General features: G+C 49.8%; 2 protein-coding genes across 7 annotated transcripts in view; one reads left to right on the top strand and one right to left on the bottom strand.

The window, feature by feature from the left end:
• Positions 1-14,549, bottom strand: part of EVC (EvC ciliary complex subunit 1) — an 83,341-nt gene extending 68,792 nt beyond the window's left edge. For 4 of the 6 annotated variants that reach the window (XM_024741798.1, XM_024741799.1, XM_024741804.1 and 1 more), the window contains exons 1-3: positions 14,160-14,549; positions 7,508-7,633; positions 1,298-1,381 (exon numbers count right to left, since the gene is read on the bottom strand). In XM_024741798.1, the coding sequence (XP_024597566.1) occupies positions 1,298-1,381; positions 7,508-7,633; positions 14,160-14,339 (390 nt within the window). In that variant the 5' untranslated portion in view covers positions 14,340-14,549. The remainder of the gene's footprint in view (positions 1-1,297; positions 1,382-7,507; positions 7,634-14,159) is intronic. The other 2 variants (XM_024741800.1, XM_024741801.1) reach the window with 1 other exon arrangement.
• Positions 14,550-16,923: 2,374 nt separating this feature from the next.
• EVC2 (EvC ciliary complex subunit 2) overlaps positions 16,924-19,437 on the top strand; it is a 144,545-nt gene continuing 142,031 nt past the window's right edge. Inside the window, exon 1 of the mRNA XM_024741863.1 lies at positions 16,924-17,124. Within this exon, the coding sequence (XP_024597631.1) occupies positions 16,924-17,124 (201 nt within the window). The remainder of the gene's footprint in view (positions 17,125-19,437) is intronic.

Genomic DNA, 19,437 nt, shown 5'->3' with positions numbered 1-19,437 from the left:
TCTTGCAATGTCCGCCAGGCTGGGAGGGCCTCCAGGGTGAGGACAGTGCTCTCCTGACCACTGGATAATCACTAGTGCCCACCACAGAGCCTGCCTAGCACGGGTGCTGATGACGAATGAATGCCCCAGGTCTGGGAGTTTTGCACTTTCACGCACCGACCAGATGGTGAAGGAAGTGGTTCCCAATGTGTGTTCCGGGGAGCAGTCCCATGAACTATAATCAGTTACTGCTCACGGTGAGGGTCCCACAGAAAAATTAGTTTGGGAAAGTCTGCGTGAACAAGGTAGAATCATTTCTTTGGTACAGGAATTCTCAGAGCCTTCGATAGGCTCTGGCTGTCCTCAAAAGCAAATAATAATTTAAAACACTGAACACGTACTGAGTGCACAGACATCACACACTGTTCTAAGCCCTATGCCTAATTCCCTGTCTCACCCTCAAGACAACTGGGTGAGGCAGGAGGGCCCTTTACCCCCATTTTATTGATGAAGAAACTGAGGTCCTGAGAAGTCAGGAAATGGCCAAGAGTAAACGGCTGAGATAGGAGCTGGGTTTGAGTCTGTCCTCTTTATCTCCAGGAGAGTAGGCAGCACTTTCCTCAACTCACTTGACCAGGGAACTATTCTTTTCGTGGAGCATCACATAGGCCGAGGGCTCCTTGAAGCATCAAGGAATACGCTGCTCTCTGCAAAACTCCCAGCCACAGGTGTGAACTCCTGGCTCCGGGTGTAAGACCTGAGGGTTCGACTCTTGCCCTGCCACTTCCTGCAGTATGACCTTGAGCAGATCATTAACCTCTCCTGGCCTCAGTTTCCTTATGCATAAAGTGGAGAGAACAATATTATTTACCTTCTAGGAATGTTGCAAGGAATACTGAAATGTGTAATGTATGACAAATGCTTAGCACTGTGCCAGCCCCGCAGTAAATGTTCAGCGTCAGCTGCTGGCATTAGTCCCAGGGTCTGTAAGGATTAATGTTAGTAACTTGTTAGTATTTGTACTAGTGTTAAAAGGTCAGGGCGGATGCTGCCCTACTGTGCTGTCACCTGGTGTCCCTGTGGATACCTTGCTATATATACCATGGGCATACCCTGTCCCTGACAGCACTGTCATAAAATGGATTAACCCTAAAGTTATGCTCCATTACAAAGCCACAAAATTATCTCTATTAAAATGACTTGCCATAAAATCCTCAAATAGGACCCCAAATTGCACATTTAATCCCCCTTCTCCTACCCCAATCTCTAGCACATTACTGGTTAATTGCATTTCTAAGACGGAGCTCAGGACTCTCACCCGGAACTTCTGATTGATGGGATAGACGACTTTTGCCTTCAGTGCAAACGCTGTGATATTGCCATTGAAAGATGGCTCACATTCCTGGGAAGGGAGAAAAAAAACAAATGGCATGGGGGCTTTCAGTAAAATGAAGGACAAACCACCAAGAGTTTCCAAAATGCCACATCCCATTTGTAACAGTGGCCTCGGAAGGGCCCATAATAAGCACATTTAGTGCTCACTTGCTAGAAGGCTGGATGGATGGATGGAAGGCTGGATGGATGGATGGAAGGATGGATGGATGGATGGATGGATGAATGGATGGATGGATAGACATATGAATGGATGGACAGATGGACAGATGAATGGGCAGGTGGATGGATGGATAGATGGGTGTAGGGATGGGTGTGGGAGGGGTAGATGTACAGATGGTGGGTGGGCGAATGGACCAATGTTAAATAGCACATTATTCATTTAATTCCAAGCGTTCAGCTTTGGAAGAAGTAAGGATTTAAATAACCTGACAACACCAAAAGTTTTCCTAAAACTTGTGAACCACTTTTTGGTGGAAAAAGGAACCATATATTTTTAGCATTGCCAGGCGTATAAGCACTTACGTGTGGCAATATGCATGCAAGGCTTTTGATTAGACCCTTAAATGAAAAGTAGTGGTGGGGACTTCCCTGGTGGCACAGTGGTTGAGAGTCCGCCTGCCGGTGCAGGGGACACGGGTTCGTGCCCCGGTCCAGGAGGATCCCACATGCTGAGGAGTGGCTGGGCCCGTGAGCCATGGCCGCTGGGCCTGCGCGTCCGGAGCCTGTGCTCCGCAACGTCAAAAAAAAAAAAAAAAAAAAAAAAATAGTGGTTGGACAGGTCTTTTCACTTTTCTGAGCCTCAGTGTTCCTAGGCAGTAAGCAGGTAGCGCATCTGCCCCCAAGGACGGTGTGGATAAAGCTCCCAGCAGAGCTGCTGGAACACAGCAGAAGTGAGGCGATGGACAGCTATAAGTCACGGTAGTAAAGAGCCACCAACACTGCTCAGGGATCATCTCCCCAACCGCAGCTGGATGGACTGATTCGTGCCAGCTCCACACGATATAGAAAGGCCCCACATCCTTTCCGTATCGCTCTCCTGTCAGGGTCGCCCCTGCACTTTGCACGGTCGGTGCTGAATAAATGCTTGGCCACAACCAGCGGGTGAATGAAGTTGAGCGGGCAGCAGTTCAGGAACCCGGCACTCCAGGCCGGGAGGAATCTCTACTCAGCAATTCTGAACTGGCTGGCAGGTGAAAACTGCATCCACATCGATTCCAATGCTTTGCAACTAAATCTTAAAAAAAAGAACTCCATAACAAATGACTGATTTCTGATTGCTGAGTTCTCCTTGGAATTACATATCCTATCACGAGGAAAGCAGAAGAATTTATGGCTTCCTCACATTGTGTGACGTTGAAACAGCACCTGACAGAGCCCGTGACGTGGCCCGTATACATCTCCTGAGAGGGTGTCGCCGTGTGCCCTTCTGAGCAGGGCAGGGGGGAAGCTCTGGGGCAAGGGCCCCAGTTCTTGTCATGTCTATCTCTCTCTTCGGACTCGCAAAAACAGATTTAGATGACAAGAATGGGGAAAGACCACCAACATGTGGTCCTTAAACTTAAGGACCATTCATATGTCCATCTATCCATCCTTAAACTTCCAAGGACCCTGCCATTTCCCAGATGGGGAAGATGACACAGAGAGGCTGAGCTGTGCGCCCAAGGTGACACAGCTATTAAATGTCAGAATCAGGATTTGAATCAAATTCCCTGGCTCCAGAGTCCCTCCTCTTCAGCTGACACCATCCATCTTCTTCGACATGACACAAATGAGAACAAGAGGAAGAGTCATGCTTCACCACGCCCCAGGGACACAAGCTGGATCCTGAGATACTTGTCGCTCCCATATCTGCCACATCCAATTGACCACAAATCCCACCAACTTAACCTCCTAAACATCTCTCAAATCCACAGCCCTGGCCCAAGCCACCATTATATTTACCCCAAGGGGCAGCAACAGCCTCTTCCCTGGCTCCCCATCCATGTATTGAGGGCCTACTATGTGCTGGCACTTGACGCGTGTTTGCTCATTTCCTTATCACACGACAGTCAGCTTGGGGAGGTTGGTGCTATCATAATCAGGCTCATTTTATGGAAAGGCAAAAGGAAGGCTCCGAGGTGGACACTTTCCAACCCATTCTCCCCCCGTGGCCATCAAAAAACATACAATTCCCATCACTTCCTGGCTTAAAACCCTTCCTGGCTTTCCTTGGATCCGAGGGAGCAGAGCAAGGTCCGTCCCCAGCTGCCAGCAGCCAGTCCCACTCTCTTAGCTGGGGAACTGGTACAACAGCAAAGCGTGGCAGTAAGACCAAAAAGGCTGACTTCAGAACGGGTGACATAATCTGTGGGGCCCCGTGCAAAATGAAAACAGCGGCAGGGCGGGTGGGTCTTAGTCAAAATGATTAAGAATTTCAAGACAGCAGAGTCCAGAAACTGGCGGGGGGCGGGGGGAGAAGGGGGCGTGGTGACTGGGCACGGGGTCTGTGTGACCATAGGGCATGTCCACCTATGAAGCCGGCCCTGGCTGATGGTCCAGTGGAAACACACTTCTTCAAGGAACGGTGCACAAGCAGAAAGAGCACTGCGCATTTTTTTTTTTTTTTTTTTGCGATACGCGGGCCTCTCACTGTTGTGGCCTCTCCCGTTGCGGAGCACAGGCTCCGGATGCGCAGGCTCAGCGGCCATGGCTCACGGGGCCAGCCGCTCCGCGGCATGTGGGATCTTCCCGGACCGGGGCACGAACCCGCATCCCCTGCATCGGCAGGCGGACTCTCAACCACTGCGCCACCAGGGAAGACCACACTGTGCATTTTTAAACTCCTTCCAAACAGAGGTGAAAAGAAAGGACGGAATGAAAGGGGTAGAAAATGAGAGGAAGGCTTGGTCTCTGCCTTCCAGGAGTGCATCTTCTAAAGAGGAGACACCAAACAAACATTGCATTTCAGGGGAAAAATATAATACAGGAAGCAAAGAATATAGACACAGGGGTCCACCTGAGATGGACAGAAGCAGAACCTGGGAACTGGGAGCCTGGCTGTTTTTAGTTTTTCACGGCTCTTCTTATTAAGTTCAGAAGTCCTCCAAAGTCTGATCATCTCCCCAACCATAGCAACACAATTATTCAGAAAATTGGCTGTAGTGCAAATTTACAATGGAAAACTTCTTCAGCTAAAGCAGTGTGGTTATTCTGAAGATTGGCTAAAACATAATTGTAGGAAAAGAAAAGCCATTTCACTCTCTGACAAAAGGTGCTCTTTGCAGCAAATGTACAAATACCTCCAGAGGGGAGGTATGCACCCTCCCTCCTCCACAGCCAAAGGACAGGAGGAGGCTGGAGAGTAGCATGCCTCAGAGCCTTCTGGAATTTTGTTTGTTTGTGGCTAACATGAGTTATTTATCAAAATAGAGTTCATGCAAGGAGTGCCGTGGACCCCACATGCCTTGGTTTTCTGGGCATTGGAGGATGTCAGAGTTATAGCTCAACTTGCCCTGTCAAAATCAGCCCTGTCCTCATTCCTTGACAAGCTCAGCCTGCAGAGGGCAGGGGCATTTTGGCAAAGCCGGTCACTGGAACGGGCAGACCTTTAACTTAACTCTTGGCAATTATTAGCTTGATAATGGGCATCGGCGAGGCACAGCTAATGGTTAACAGGTAAAACATTACTAGGTGGAAGAAATGGCTTAGATAGACTTCTGGGGAGGTGGAGAGACTTGGCTCCCCGGCAAAGACTGACTCATTCTGTGGTGGGAGTGTTCACAGAGTTGATTCATGGGTGACCCTGTGGGGCCGCCACCACTACTGTCAACACAAAACTGAGAACCCTGAGGCCCAGAGAGGTTATTTCTCTTGCCCAACAGCACACAGGTGGCAGAGCTGGGCCTGGGTTCCAGGATTCTGGATCCCAAAGCCAACGTTGTTTGTATCGTATCTGAGGCTGCCCTCTCTGTGAGAAGGGTTTTTTTTCAAATAGGTTTATTGAGATATAATTTATGCAGCTAAACCATGTAAATTGAATACTTTTTGGTATATCCACGGATATGTGCAACCATTACCACAGTCAGTTTTAGAACATTTTTATCATCTCAGTAGGAAACCTGTACCCTTTAGCTCTTACCCCTACCCCTTCCATTCCCCGCCCCACCCTAAGCGACCACCAATCTACTTTTGGTGTCTGTAAGTTTACCTGTTCTGGACATTTCGGATGAATGGAATCCTATAACATGTGGTCCTTTGTGACTGGCTTCTTTCAGTTAGCATACTATTTTCAAGTTTCATTCATGCTGTTTTTGTGGCTGAACAGTATTCCATTGTATGGAAGGACCACATTCTGTTCATTCATTCGTCAGCTGATGGACATTTGGGTTTCCACGTTTTGGCTATTGTGATTAGGGCTGTCAGGAACATTTGTGCACATGTTTTTGCGTGGACGTATGTTTTCATTGCTGTGAGCAGGGTTTTAATCCTATGGGGTGAGGGGAACAGAGGCATAGGGATAGATGAGGGAGAGAGAGAAACTAAGACAGGGAGACATCACAAAGCTACACTGTCACACTCTCACACACAGGCCCACAGAGATGCACATGGAGAGAGATACAAAAAAACAGAGATGGACATGCAGCGAGATGCACTGATACACACATAGACACACACACATGGAAAGACAAGCACCTGGAAACAGAGAGGCTGGGAGTGTGAGCTCGAGACACACAGCACAGACAAGGAAGGGAGGACTCATCTCCGGGAACAGCCAGGCGCTCTCTCTTCCTCTCCAGCTCCCCACGTCTCAGCCCTGGGAGGGCAGCTGATTGCTCCACGGGGTCTGGCCCAGCGTGGGGAAGGGAAGCCCTGTCTCCAGAACCCTTGGGAAGTACAGACAGGGGGGTGACTCGAACACTGAATTTTCAGCTTAACTAGAAGCTTTTCCTATTCATTTCCAACTTTTTGGTGAAATTTGTTTTAGAATACACAACGCACTTTCCTTGATTGGTAAGCAGAAGCCACAGAACATGACTGAGTGTCAGAGGCTGCGGGCTGTGGGGAAGCAGCCCTCCCGGGCAGGAGCTGAACACCCCCAGGCCCAAATCTCAGCTACGTGACTGAGGACAGTGACCTGGCTCCACGAGCCTCAGTTTCCCCATCTGGAAAATGGGCAAATAAACAAGGTCTACATCATGGGGTGCTGAGAGGATTGCATGACAGAATTCACATGAGTGTTTACGTGACTCAAAAATGACACGTGGAAATGCCTGGAATTCAGTAGAGGCTAAATAAGAAACTTGGTTCCAGTCTTCCCCCTTTTCCCAGCACCTCTCTCTCTCTTTCTCTCTCTCTCTCCACCTACCTACCTACCTAGATGTCTATATTCACCTTTGGGCAATTGAGGCTGGAGTCAAATGGGCAAATGACTGGAGTCTGGTCCTTTCTAGGGACCAGGAAGTGACTAGAAAGAACACATCTTTGGAAGAAACGCCCTCTCCATCCATGGAGCTTATGCAGGAAGTGATGCCCTATGGGCTGATTCAGGCTGGATGGAGCGGGGAGAGGAGCAACGAGGAAGGTACAGGGAGCACCCATCTTTTAACATCTCCATCAGAGGCCCAGAACTCCCACTCCTAGATATTTACTTAAAAGAAATAAAACAAAATGAAAACAAACAAACTTACACACAAACATTCACAGAAGCCTTGTTCAGAACAGCCAAGCACTGGAAAACAACCCACACTGTGACACATCCCCACAGCAGGCTGAGCAATTAAAAGGGACAAGTGCAATGACAACCGGGATCAGCAGGCACAGGAAAGCACGTGATTGTATTCATGTAAAATTCTAGAACAGCAAAACCAATCATGGCGATGGAAATCACAGCAGTGGCTGCCTATGAAAGGGGCACTAGAGAACTTCCCGGAGTAAAGGAACGCTCCCGATTGGGGTCTTGGTTACAGGGGTGTATACACTTGTCACTCATTAAACTGTAAGCTTAAAATCTGTGCATTTTTTCTATGTAAATTATACCTCAAAAAGAAGCCTACTGGGACATGAGATCTGTTGGGGCTCCTCTGGATGAAATCCAGGTAGGGCACAGGACACCCAGTGTGAGTCTCTTCCAATGCACCCCAAACACCCAGCTTACGTTCAGAACCTCCTCATCCTTTGAAGTCAGTGCTTCTCTCTTCCTCCTCCTGGATGGGGAGCCGGTTTCCGACGGCGTCTGAACGTTAGGCTCCAAATTCTTGAGCAGACTCTGAGAGTCATCTTTCTAAAATCCAAAGGTGGGGTGGGGGGAACACATTGAAATTGGTCAGCCTAGTGCCCCTGTGACATTAGCCATCTACTCCCCACCCCCAGCCATCATGGCTGCTCATCTCTGCTCCGGGCCTGGCCCTCTGTGTGCCGTGTTTCCCTCCGCCTGGAGTCAGGCCCACATCCTTCAAGACTGTCCAGGTGTCACCCTCCTGACAAGCCCCAAAGCCCCATCTCAGTGTGTCCTCAGGACCTGGAGGCAATACTTGGATCAAAGCTCATTCCAGGGCTTCCTTGGTGGTGCAGTGGTTAAGAATCCACCTGCCAATTCAGGGCACATGGGTTCGAGCCCCGGGCCAGGAAGATCTCACATGCCGCAGAGCAACTAAGCCCGTGTGCCACAACTACTATAGCCTGCACTCTAGAGCCCGCGAACCACAACTACTGAGCCCACCAGCCACAACTGCTGAGCCCGCATGCCACAACTACTGAAGCCCGTGCATTGCAATGAAGAGCAGTCCCTGCTCACTGCAACTAGAGAAAGCCCGCATGCAGCAACGAAGACCCAACGCAGCCAAAAATAAATCAGTTAATTAATTAATTAATTTTAAAAAAGCTCATTCCATCATTTTTCTGAGTTGGTCCCCACTTCCCCAGCTCCTGTAGCCTATGAACTCCTTGGGGTGGGGTAACAGCTTAACATGGAGAATGACACATAAATATTAAAATTCCTGTTACTTCCTATAATGTGACTGGATAATTTTTAAGAAAATATCTTAGGTAACCTTAAACTATAGAATAGTTTCTGTTGTGAGCTACAGTTTACGCTCATTATTTGTGGATTCTGTATTTGCAAATTTGCCTACTTGGTACATTTATTTGTAATCCCCCAAACCGACACTTGGGGTGCATTTGTGGTCCTTCCTGGACACGAGCAGAAATGTGAAAAATGTGAATTGCCCGATGTGCAGTTTCCAAATGAGACTGAACAAGGCCACACTCTACTTTCTTGTCTGAGCTCATACTGCAAACAAGTGTCCTTTCCATGTTCTATTTAGTACCATTCTTTTTTAGCATGTTTGTTGGTGATTTTGTTGAAAATGACCCCTACGTGCTGTCTAGTGTTTCTAAGGACAAGAAGGCTGTGATGTGCCTTATGGAGAAAATGTATGTATTAGATTCCCTTTGTTCAGGCATGAGTTATAGTGCTGTTGGCTGTGAGTTCAAGGTTAATGAATCAACCATGTTAAATGAGGCATCTTTAAACAGAAACACAGAGAAACACACGTATTGATTGGTTAATGAAAATATTGTGACCAGGATCTTGTAGAGACAAAACCCTGCATCTCCCCTGGGAGCAATGCTTCAGTATTTGCTAATCCTACGTTTGCCCTGATTTTATAGAACATAATTATCTACTGTACTGAAAATCCTATTATACCAGAGACACTTACCAAGCCTCTCTTTGACCACTGGCTGCTCATCGATATAATCTTGAACCGAGGATATATCACCAGTTTGTCATTGAGCTAGTCACCAACTATTATAGAGCATCTACTCAGTGTCAAGCCTTAATCTAGTCACTGGGAATAGAGTAATGAACAAAACGAACAAAGCTGCTGCCTTCATGGAGTTTACATTCTAGTGACAGAAGAGAGACATAAGCAAACAAAGAAATAAATATATAGTGTGTCGGAGGTGTAAGTGCTATAGGGAAAGTCAATGGAGGATGGGGGAATGGAGAGTGATGGGAGGGGAAGGCCTCTTGGACAAGGTGACATTTGAAAAGAAACTGGATGGAAGTAAGAGAGCAAGCCATTCAGATATCACAGGGACAAGCATTTCAGGGTGAGGGTACAGCAAGTGCGAAGGCCTCTTTGACAAGGTGACATTTGAAAAGAAACTGGATGGAAGTGAGAGAGCAAGCCATTCAGATATCACAGGGACAAGCATTTCAGGGTGAGGGCACAGCAAGTGCAAAGGCCCTGAGGCACAAGCATGCTCAGCATGTCCAGGGAAGCCCATGTGTCTGGAGCAGTTGGGGGTGGGGCAGGCAAGGTTAGATGAAGCCAGAGATTTGGGGGTTGTTTGTTTAGCAGCCATAGCTGACCAGCACAAGGATTCTGCAGGGAAGGACCGGGTCCAATCACTGTACAGTAAAGACTCCAGGAGAAAAACCTCAGTCACCCAAGGAGGAGTATCAGATTTTTTGCTCCGCAATTAAAAATGGCCTGGAGGTCAAGGGTCACCAGCCATTTCAGGACAGATTCTAATATGAAAGACAAACCCCAAAACAAAAAGGAAAAAGCAGGCAGGAAATAGACACTGCATGGGGAAAAGAAAACTAAAACCAAACGATTATAATATCCTCAGAGAGATAAGAGAAGATTTTACAGTCACAAAATAAGAACAGGCTAGTAAAAACAGAATATTCTGAGGACAGAAAGAACTCTTGAAAATTAAGAATATGAAAAACTCAGTACAAGTAGAAAGTTGAGAAAAGTCTCCCAGAAAATAGCATAAAAAGACAAAGAGATCAAAAATAGGAGAGAAGGAAGATAATTAGAGGCCCAATTTAACCAAAAACTGATAGGAGTTCCTGAAAGAAGCAACAGAACATAGAGAAAGAAAAGAGTCATTAAAGAAACCAAGAAAATGAATTTCTAGATTGAAAGGGCCTTCTGAATGCACAGTACAATAAGTAGCATTCGATTTCCACCAAGACCCATCCTGGTGCATTTCACATACTGGGAGTAAAGAAAAGATCCTTTAAGATTCTATTGAGGAACAGAAGAAAAAAAAGAGATACCATGCAAAATATCAAGGATCAGAATACAACCTGATTTCTCAACATCAACAATGGAAATTGAAAGACAAATGGAGAAAATGCCTTCAAAATTCTGGGGGAAAATTATTTCCAACCTGGAATTCTATAACTTAACTACTCTAACCAAATTAAGTATAAAGATAGAAAAAAGATATTTTCAGACATAGAAATTCTCAAAAGAACTTCCACCTATCCTTTTCTCAGAAAGCTACTGGAAGATGTGCTCCACCCAAATGAGGAAATTAGCCAATAAAGACAGTGTAGGAGATCCTGAAAGAGGGTCCAACCCAGGAGAGAGGTGAAGAAGTTCCAGCATGATGGCCCCAAGAGGTCCCAATGGTGACAGCAAAAGCCTACAGCAGCTGTTTCTCGAACTTTAAGAACAAAGAGACCATGGGAGGGCTTGTTAAACACAGCTTGCTGGACCCACCTCCAGAGATTCTCATCGGTGAGTCTGGGGTGGGGCCCAAGAACTGGCATTTCTAACAAGCTCCCAGTCCACGTTGATGGAGATTGCTCTGGTTCACTATGAGAACAGCAACGGTCTAGAGGCAACCGGCTCATATTGGAGAGTTCAGAAGCTTTCTGGGAGAGAAGTTTTCCTAGAAGATAAAACTGATCAAATACCTAATGTATTCAAATGTCTTGAAAGAAAATGTAGACAAATGGAGGAAAGTTTACTGTTAAACAGATGATAAGTACACAGAATCTAAGCAAATGAAAAAAACGGGTAATTATTCATTTCAGGGAAAACAAAGTATTGTGCAAAAAAGGAAAGTAATCATAAGTACAGCGGATCCTTGGCTGACAGTGAATTATGTTTACAGAATTGTAATAGCGAAAACACCAAATACTGATTTCACCAAAATTACCCCATAACCACATAGGGAGGTGGGGAGGGTGGATGGGGAGGGTGGAAATAGGAAGGAGGGGAGAAAAGTGAGTTAAATTACTGCGCACTTCCGCGGTGGGAAGTCAAGCAGCCATGTCAGCAGGTTATTTAGGAGTAAATGACCAAGATAGCCAGCTGAACAAGAGTCGAATATGATGGCTTCTGAAATGTGGGAAATGGTTGCAAATGAACATTTTAAATTATGTGAATGTGTGACTTTGATGCAAAAAAAAAGTTTTAATGATGAAATAAATAAAACTAATAAACAAAATAAAACAGAAACCACAAAGGGAAAGTGATGCAAGACAGAATTATGAGCTGGGTGACCTGGATCACAGGAGGAGAACAGAGTACCCGGGACCCAAGAGGGAGGAAGTGTCTGATCCAGCCTGAGGTTGGGAACACTTCCCTACATGGTTTTCTTTCTGGGTCCTGAAGGATGGGTGGAACAAGAGGCAAAGAACAGATGTGCAGAAGTGCAGCAACATCTGGAGATCAAGGGGATTCTGGCTGGCTGGATGCATGGGCACCCATGTCCCAGGGAAGGTCAGTCGCTTTATATACCATGCGAGGAAACTGGACGTGATCTTGTTTAGGTAACCAGGAGCCACTGGAGGTTTTTAACCAGGATAGTCATATTGCTTCTATTTTAGAAATAGAAACTAGAGGCGGGAGACGGAGGAAAGGAGGACACTTAGAAAGGAGTGCTACAAAGGTCACATCCAAATCATCAGAAAATCCAATCAGCCCTACCCTTGAGCCAGAGCCCCCTCCATAGCTACAAACCTGGTCTGAGCCACCACCACCCTCAACTGGACTAGTGCAGCTGTGACCGACCAGCTGTGGAAACCCCGGACAGCTTGATGAGTCTCTGTCAGCCTCAGCTTACTCAGCTGCGAAATGGGCTACTCTATGGTCTGAATGCTTGTGTCCCTTTTCCCTCTCAGTTAATGTGTTGAAATTCTAACCCCCAAGGTGATGGTATTTGGAGGTGGGGCCTTTGGGAGGTGATTAGGTCATGAGGGTGGAGCCCCCCATGAATGGGATTAGTGCCCTGATAAAAGAGGCCCCAGCAGCTCCCCTGTCCCTTCGCCATATGAGGACACAGCAAGAAGTCAGTCATCTGCAACCTGGAAGAGGACCTTAGCCAGAACCCAACCATGCTGGCACCCTGATCTTGGACTCTCGGCCTCCAGAACTGTGAGAAATAAGTTTGTGTTGTTTATCAGCTGCCCAGTTGATGGTATTTATGTTATAGCAGCCCAGACTAAAACAGATACCAACTGCCACCTTACCAGGTAGCGGATGACTAAACACTCTGACTTAGGGGTTCAGACAGACTGCAGTTGAAGTCCAGCCACTGTTTATTCATCATGTGACCCTGGACAGAGAACAACCTTGCAGAGCCTAGATGTCCTCACCTGGAAAGTGAGGTTGACAGTCCCCCCACTCAAAGGCTTGGAGTGAGAATATAGAAACAAATGCCCGCAAACTCCTGGCAAGGGGCCCGGCACCCAGGAAAGGCTCTGACGTGTTATTTCCCTCTTCACACAAGGAGCCAGTGTCTCTTAATCACCAGCGGGATGTGACAACCTCAAACTTACCTACAAGCATCTTGCACTATGTTAATTTTAACTTTTATCGCCCCTTTGCAGTGTGACACGGCCCTGAATTCCCCTGCCATGTGAGATGCTTACATCTGCTGGATGCATCCCCTTCTCATGTGGGCCAGGAATGGGGGAACAAAACCACACCACCTTATCTCAGATCCCACCAGATTTCATCCCTCAAAGAGGTCAAAGCTGCAGGAACCTAAAACAGTGATCATACCACCACTGATGGAATGCCTGCTGTATGCCCGATACCTCCACACAACATCCGATTCCATAACAATTGCCATATGAAGCATCCATTAATCCCTTTCAGGCAGCCACCTGTGACCAATCCCATCCACCTCCTATACAGTGGCTTTGGGGTTAGACACACACGCCTGTCATTTGGCAAGTTATTTTAACCTCTCTGTGCCTGTTTCCTCATCTGCAAAATGGGGACATTAATGGAAGAAGCTCACAAGCTGTTTTGCAGAGTCAATGAGATCATTTTCAGGTAGAAAGTGTAGCTCAACACCCAGCATACAGCAAGAATTCAATAAATGCTAGCATTTTCATTTCCCCATCACACAACTCATGATGGGGCTGTGTTATAATCAAGTGTTTACTTGTAATCTGTCCATCCAGAGGCTGTGAACCTCCAGAGGCAGGATCAGGGTTTATCCTGTACATTGATGTGGTGTCTAAGCCCCTAGGCCATGCTTGGCAGTAGAAGGTGCTCCGCAAACTTTTGCTGTGTGGTCGAATGTTGAATGCATGCTAATGTAGCAGCTGGGACTCAAGAGGAGCTAACTGGGTAATGCACACAGCGAGGAAGCAGAATGGACATCCAGGGGCGGGGAAATCCCCTGCCCTCCTTTCCACCACGCTGAGCTCCGCCCATAGGTCCAAACGCTTAGGGCTACAGATGAGGAGACTGAGGCCTGCAGGTCTTCATCAGCTAAGGTCACACTGCGTTGTCAGATGGAGCAGACACTTCGGGGCAACTCCAAGCCAGAGCCCTTCTGTCACTTGGCCGGCTCCCCCTGAAATCACTGTCTCCAGCCGCCTCCCGCAGCAGAAGGGGAATCCCCCAGGGCAAGACCTTTTGCGAGCGATGCCCAAGATCACGCTCAAATGGGCTCAGAGAAGGGGGATGGAAACCCGGACCACAGGGCCGAGGAAGACCGCGTCCCCGCGCCCCACACCCCGGTTGCCCGCTCGGCCGACCCACCTGGTGCGGCGGACGCGGGCGGGCGGCGCGGCAGCCGAGCCAGAGGCCGAGGCCGAGGCCGAGGCCGAGTGCGGTACCCAGCAGCACGGCGGGGACCAGCAGCGCGGGCGCCGGCCGCACCGCGTCCCGGCCCAGCTGCAGCCGCGCGTCGCTCCTGCAGGTCGCCGCGCCACGGGCCATCGGGGGTGCTCAGGCGGCCGGCCCGCCGCATCCCACCCGCTGCCGCGCGCTGCCCCCTCCCGCCGCTCGGAGCTCCATCCCCGCCAGGTCCTCAGTGAACCTGGTCCCCGGCGGGCCAGGGGCGCGGCGCGGTCCGCCGGCTTCTCCGGCCTGTGCAGTCTCCTTCCTCCAGCTCCCCTTCCAGCTTCCCGGCACTGCCCAGCCGGAGGGAGGAGCCTGGACCCTCCGCCCAAAACTTTGAACCACCCCCGCCTCCAGCCCTGCCTTTGCACTGAGCATGCCCGGCCAGAGGCGTGCTTCTCAGCCAGGAGGACCTTTTGAGAGTCTTGTTTTGCGCGGGCCTCTTGACTTCCAGAGGGGGAGGGGACCACAGCTAGGGAGGAGGGTGTTACTTGGTTGTTTACTGAGTGCTTAGGATTTGTTAAGCATTTAGCCTGATGATCTGAGTAACTTTCTTAACAACCTTCGGAGATGGGCACTATTAACGCGCCCTTCCTCCTGACGAGGCTCAGGGTCAGCACCAAGTGATACATTGCGAGTCTGACTCAGCCTTGCTCCTGACCTCTACCCATTGGCCCCCTTTGGACCGCACAGTCCGGCCTTGCCTCTGAACTTGTTTGCCTGCAGACTCCTGTTTTAATACTATTTTCTTCCAGGATGGTCAATGCTTTCCTCTAAGACTACATGTAGGGAGATTGTTACACTCAGCCCCTGCTAGCCAGGAGATGCTGCGTGGTCATTCATTCACTCAGCATTTCCAGAGACCCTGCTGTTTGAAGCAGCACCAGGGCAGCCACCAACCGGACAAGGTCCACCAGTGAGGATTTCACAGCTATGTGGGGAGATAGGCAGAAGAATTCAGCAACTGTTCTTTCTTTAAGCAACATTTACTGATGCTAGCTCTCTTTCTGGGTGCTGGGGTACACACACACACACACACACACACACACACGTGCATGCACGCACGAATGCACTCACACCCCTACCCTTTGGAGCTTAATTCCCTGTGAGGGCCAGAGCAGGGGTAGTACCATGGGGATCTCTGGGGATCCAGAGAGGGGTTTTGTGTCCTTGACCTGGACGTCCAGCTCAAGTTCCTGGCTTTTTAAATCATTTCCTCTTCACTCCTTCCAAGTTGGCAAGATGGGAACGATTACCTAGATTTACTTTTTATGGATGAAGAAACTGACAGCCAGACAGGAGAAGTGGCTCATTCAAGGTCTTGCAATAGGAAACTGGGCACATGTATTCACACCTGTGTCTGTCTGCTTTCAGGACTCACACTCTCTGCCATGCGGTGCTTCTTAAATGTTTGCTTAGGAGCGGCTCCAAGGCTCCTGGGAACATGTATGAGGGCAACCGGAAGTTCTTACTTTACGCTGGTTATTTCCTTGGATACTCAGGCTTTCATTTCTTAAAATGTCGTGCTCTTTGCATGTTTATTATAAAATTGGTTGCATATCGAAATCATCCTTTACATTTCTCACTAATAGAATTAATGCTAGCATTTAGTCTTTGACCTTGTCTCACTCCTGGCACACGCTGTGTACCCCCAAGGACAGTGTACCCTGTGTGGAAAGCTTGGCTAATAAACTCTCAGATTCCCAAACCCCACTGCCTTGTCCCTGTCAAGTCAGGAAAGGACGGTCCTCGGAGGGGCAGGGTAAGAAGGAGCACAGGTGCCAGGCTTCCTGGCCTGAGGCTGCAGACAGCATGACAGGCTGCCCTGCAGGAAGGCTGCAGGAGGGTGAAGAGGTGTAAGCTGTCGCTGGGGGCCCAGGGTAGTAACAGCCCTGCTGCCATGGAGAGTTCTGGGAGTTTGCTCAGCTGCTGCCTCCTGGCTCCAGACACCAACTCCCCTATTTTTGGTTCCCCAGAGAGGTCCCCCAGTGGCTGTCCTGACCACCTGCCCACTCTTCCCTCCTGGGGGAATGTGAGGGTGGCTTCTTGGACATGTCCAAGGGCTCATCCACAGCAAGGGTTCACACAGTAGGAACCTCACTGGGTTGAACAGAACCCAACAGGACATGAACAGTGGCCTTCCTCTCTAGCCTCTGAGCTGCCTTTTCCCTTCCAGCCCCTCTCCTTGCTGTTCTGTGTCCCCATGACCCTGCCTCTCCAAAAGTTTCACAGCTCTCTAATAGGGGGCTGGTGGGCTTGGGCAGACTCCAGATTCAGCGCGGTGTGTGTGTGTCAGGGAAGCCTTGCTGGAGCAGGTGAGTCTGAGCTGAGACTTAGAGAACGGAGGAGGCATTAATGGAGGGGCGCTTGGAGCCCTTGAAATCTTTGGAAGCAGGGGTCACCCAATCTGATTTTGGTAGAGACCCCCGGCTGGGGCGCGATCAAACTCAAGTGTGGCTGCCCAGCGCCCGCCGCGCCAGCCTGGCTCCCTCCCTCCCACGCCGGTCTTGGTCCTCAGCCTCCTCCGGTCCCGCCAAGCCCCAGATGCCTGTGTCTGTTCCAGAAAACTTTCCGCGGAGGCTCTCACTGAGCATGCTCGGCGGCGGGGCGGGCCTGGGGTCCGGAAGCTGCTCCAACTCGGCCTTCCCCAGCCACGTCTGGGGTCTCGCGTCCCTGGCTGGCGATGGGCTCGGCGGGCGCCCGGGGGCGCGCCATGTGGGTTCTGGCCGGGGGCCTCCTGGCTGCTGCCCTGGCGCTGCCCGCGGGGTCCGGGGACCAAGGCCGGCTCCCCGCGGACCCGGGGCCCCTCCGGCGCCCCTTCGGTGCCCAGCCTCCCCAGGATCCCCGCTCGGCTCCCGGGGTGGGGCCCGAGCAGACCGCGGAGGTAAGGAGGGCCTGCCCCCAGTCTCGGGACTGAGTTGGGAAGTTTGGCTTCACCCTATACCCGCGGGGGGTAGGCCCCTTCGGGTTAGGGAAATTACCCTAAAGGGAGGGCGGGACTGAATTGGGAAGTTTGGCTTCACCCTGTACCCGCGGCGGGGAGGCCCCTTCGGGTTAGGGAAATTACCCTAAAGGGAGGGCGGGATCTGAGTAGGATGCAACCCGTGTTCCTTAACGCTTGTGGCCAGAAAACTCCCTGGAAAGGTGGAGACAGGGGTGTGGCTGGTGGCTGTGGGTTTGGACCTTGCCAGAGGCCGGGTCGATCCCACTAAGCAACCTAAGAGCTCTGTGACCTAGGGCAGGTAGCTTCGGTCTCCTGATCTGTAACTGTTGCAGGGTCCACCCCAGAGGGTCGATGTGAGTTTAGATGAGCTCAGGAATGTAGGTAGCGCATCTTACACAGGTGAGCGCTTCGGGAGAGTGTAGCAGTTGATAAAAGGCACTATTGTTGGGGTTTCCTGTGACTGCAAATTTAGCCACTTCCCACTTCACCCTGCCCCTTCCTGTGTGGTCCCTAACTTGGGAGGGCACAGAGCTCTGGCTGTCACCCTAGATTTCCCCTCTCCCTCTGCCAAATCTGGTCACCAGTCCCCCTGCCTTTTCCTTCTAATCAGTTCTGATGTCTGCTCCCCACTCCCTTGCCCACCCGGCTGCATCCACTAGGTTCAGTCCCCACCCCTCAGCCTCTGGCCTTTGATGGTTGTTTCCTCTGGGTCACCCTCACACCCTAATTTCCCATCCATTCCTCCCCCCACCTCTAGGTGACCTGCCCATGGTAGACACCTGACCACTCTGCCCCGCCCCCCGCTCGCCACTTATATCCCCTTTCCACCCTGACCCCTGTTGCAAATCCAGGCTTCTGTTCTCAGGAATGTCTGTCCAGTGGTCTGGCCCATCGCTGCCCTGTGGTCCTCCCACCCCTCCCCCAGGGCCTGGTTCCTCTTGTCCTGTTGAGTTTTCTACCTGTAGACCCCGGGGTGCCTGCTACACTTGCTACAGATTTTTAGGTCTCTTAAATGAGATTCCCTTCACTGTCTATGATTAGTTCTTAGGTTTTCACTAGAGAAGACAAAGTAATAATGCTGTGTCGATTTACTGAGCTTTTATAAAGCTCGTGATGAACATTTTCACAAGGTCCTTTCACTTGCTCCTGTCTGGTGTGGTGGGAAGTATCTGGCCCATTTTGCTGATGAGAAAACCAAGGCCCAGGGAGCCAAACCCCCAGGCCTGTCCTGTGCTCTCACAATGGCTGTCCCATTCAGAGCTCACTCACCTGTCCTTGCCTGATCTTTCCTTTGGGAAGCCAATGCCAGAACATTTACATGGATGCTAGGCTCTACAAAAGAGTGCTTTGAAAACTGGAACCCAAATGCTCACATTAACTTATTGTCTCTCCCCTCCTGCAAAGGGCGAGCTAACAGCCAGTTTACAACTGTTTCCCAGTTGTTCTAAAACTGCTGTGTCCAGTACATTGGCTCCGGCCACGCTGTGGCTGTTTGAATTTAAACGTTTCAGGTGCCCGATGGCCCCATGTGCTAGTGGCTCCCATATTGGACAGCCCAGACCATAGAGCATTTCCATCATCCCAGAAAGTGCTATTGGAAGTTTGTCAGAAGGAGAGAAACAGTGAAGGCTTGAGTGGACAAGAGGCTTCTGAGTGTTTATGGAAGGGCCTTTAGGTGCCAGACTGTTCTGGGTGCTTGAGATACAAGGGAACAAGACAGTCTCTGCTCTTAGACCTGCATTCTTGGGGCAGGAGAAGGACACTAAATGGTGTTAATCTATAGTGTGGCCGTTGGTGGTCAGGCTGTAGAGAGAAATACAGTGGGCAAAGTGGACTGGCAGAGATGACCTTGAGAGCCGTGGTCAGGGTGGAAGGCACTTTTAGGAGATGACAGTTGAGCAGAGCCTTGGATGGAATGAGGGAGGGGCATGGGTGCTTCTGGAGAAAAACTTTCCAGAGTGAGATCACAGTGAGGACAAAGGCCAGAGGTGGGAAGTGCTTAGTGTGGCCCAGGACCAGTAAGGAGGCTGGTGTGGCCTGAGTAGGGGTAGGGGGAGAAGGGAGGAGGGGCATGAGGTGAAGCTAGAGGGTGAGGAGGGGCCAGATCAGGAAAGGCCCTGTGGCCCATGGTTAAGACTGGCTGTTATTTTGAGTTAGATGGAAGCCATGGGTGAGCGTTGAGCAGAAAAGTGGCTTGCTCTGAATCGTCTTTTTTTTTTTTTTTTTTTTTTTTTTGGGGGCGGGGGGCCTCTC

The sequence above is a fragment of the Neophocaena asiaeorientalis genome, unplaced genomic scaffold, assembly GCF_003031525.2.
Source record: "Neophocaena asiaeorientalis asiaeorientalis breed wild unplaced genomic scaffold, Neophocaena_asiaeorientalis_V1.1 scaffold218, whole genome shotgun sequence".
Classification (NCBI taxonomy): Eukaryota; Metazoa; Chordata; class Mammalia; order Artiodactyla; family Phocoenidae; genus Neophocaena; species Neophocaena asiaeorientalis.
Note: the sequence above shows the minus strand (reverse complement) of the source record. Positions and strands in the feature narration are given on the sequence as shown.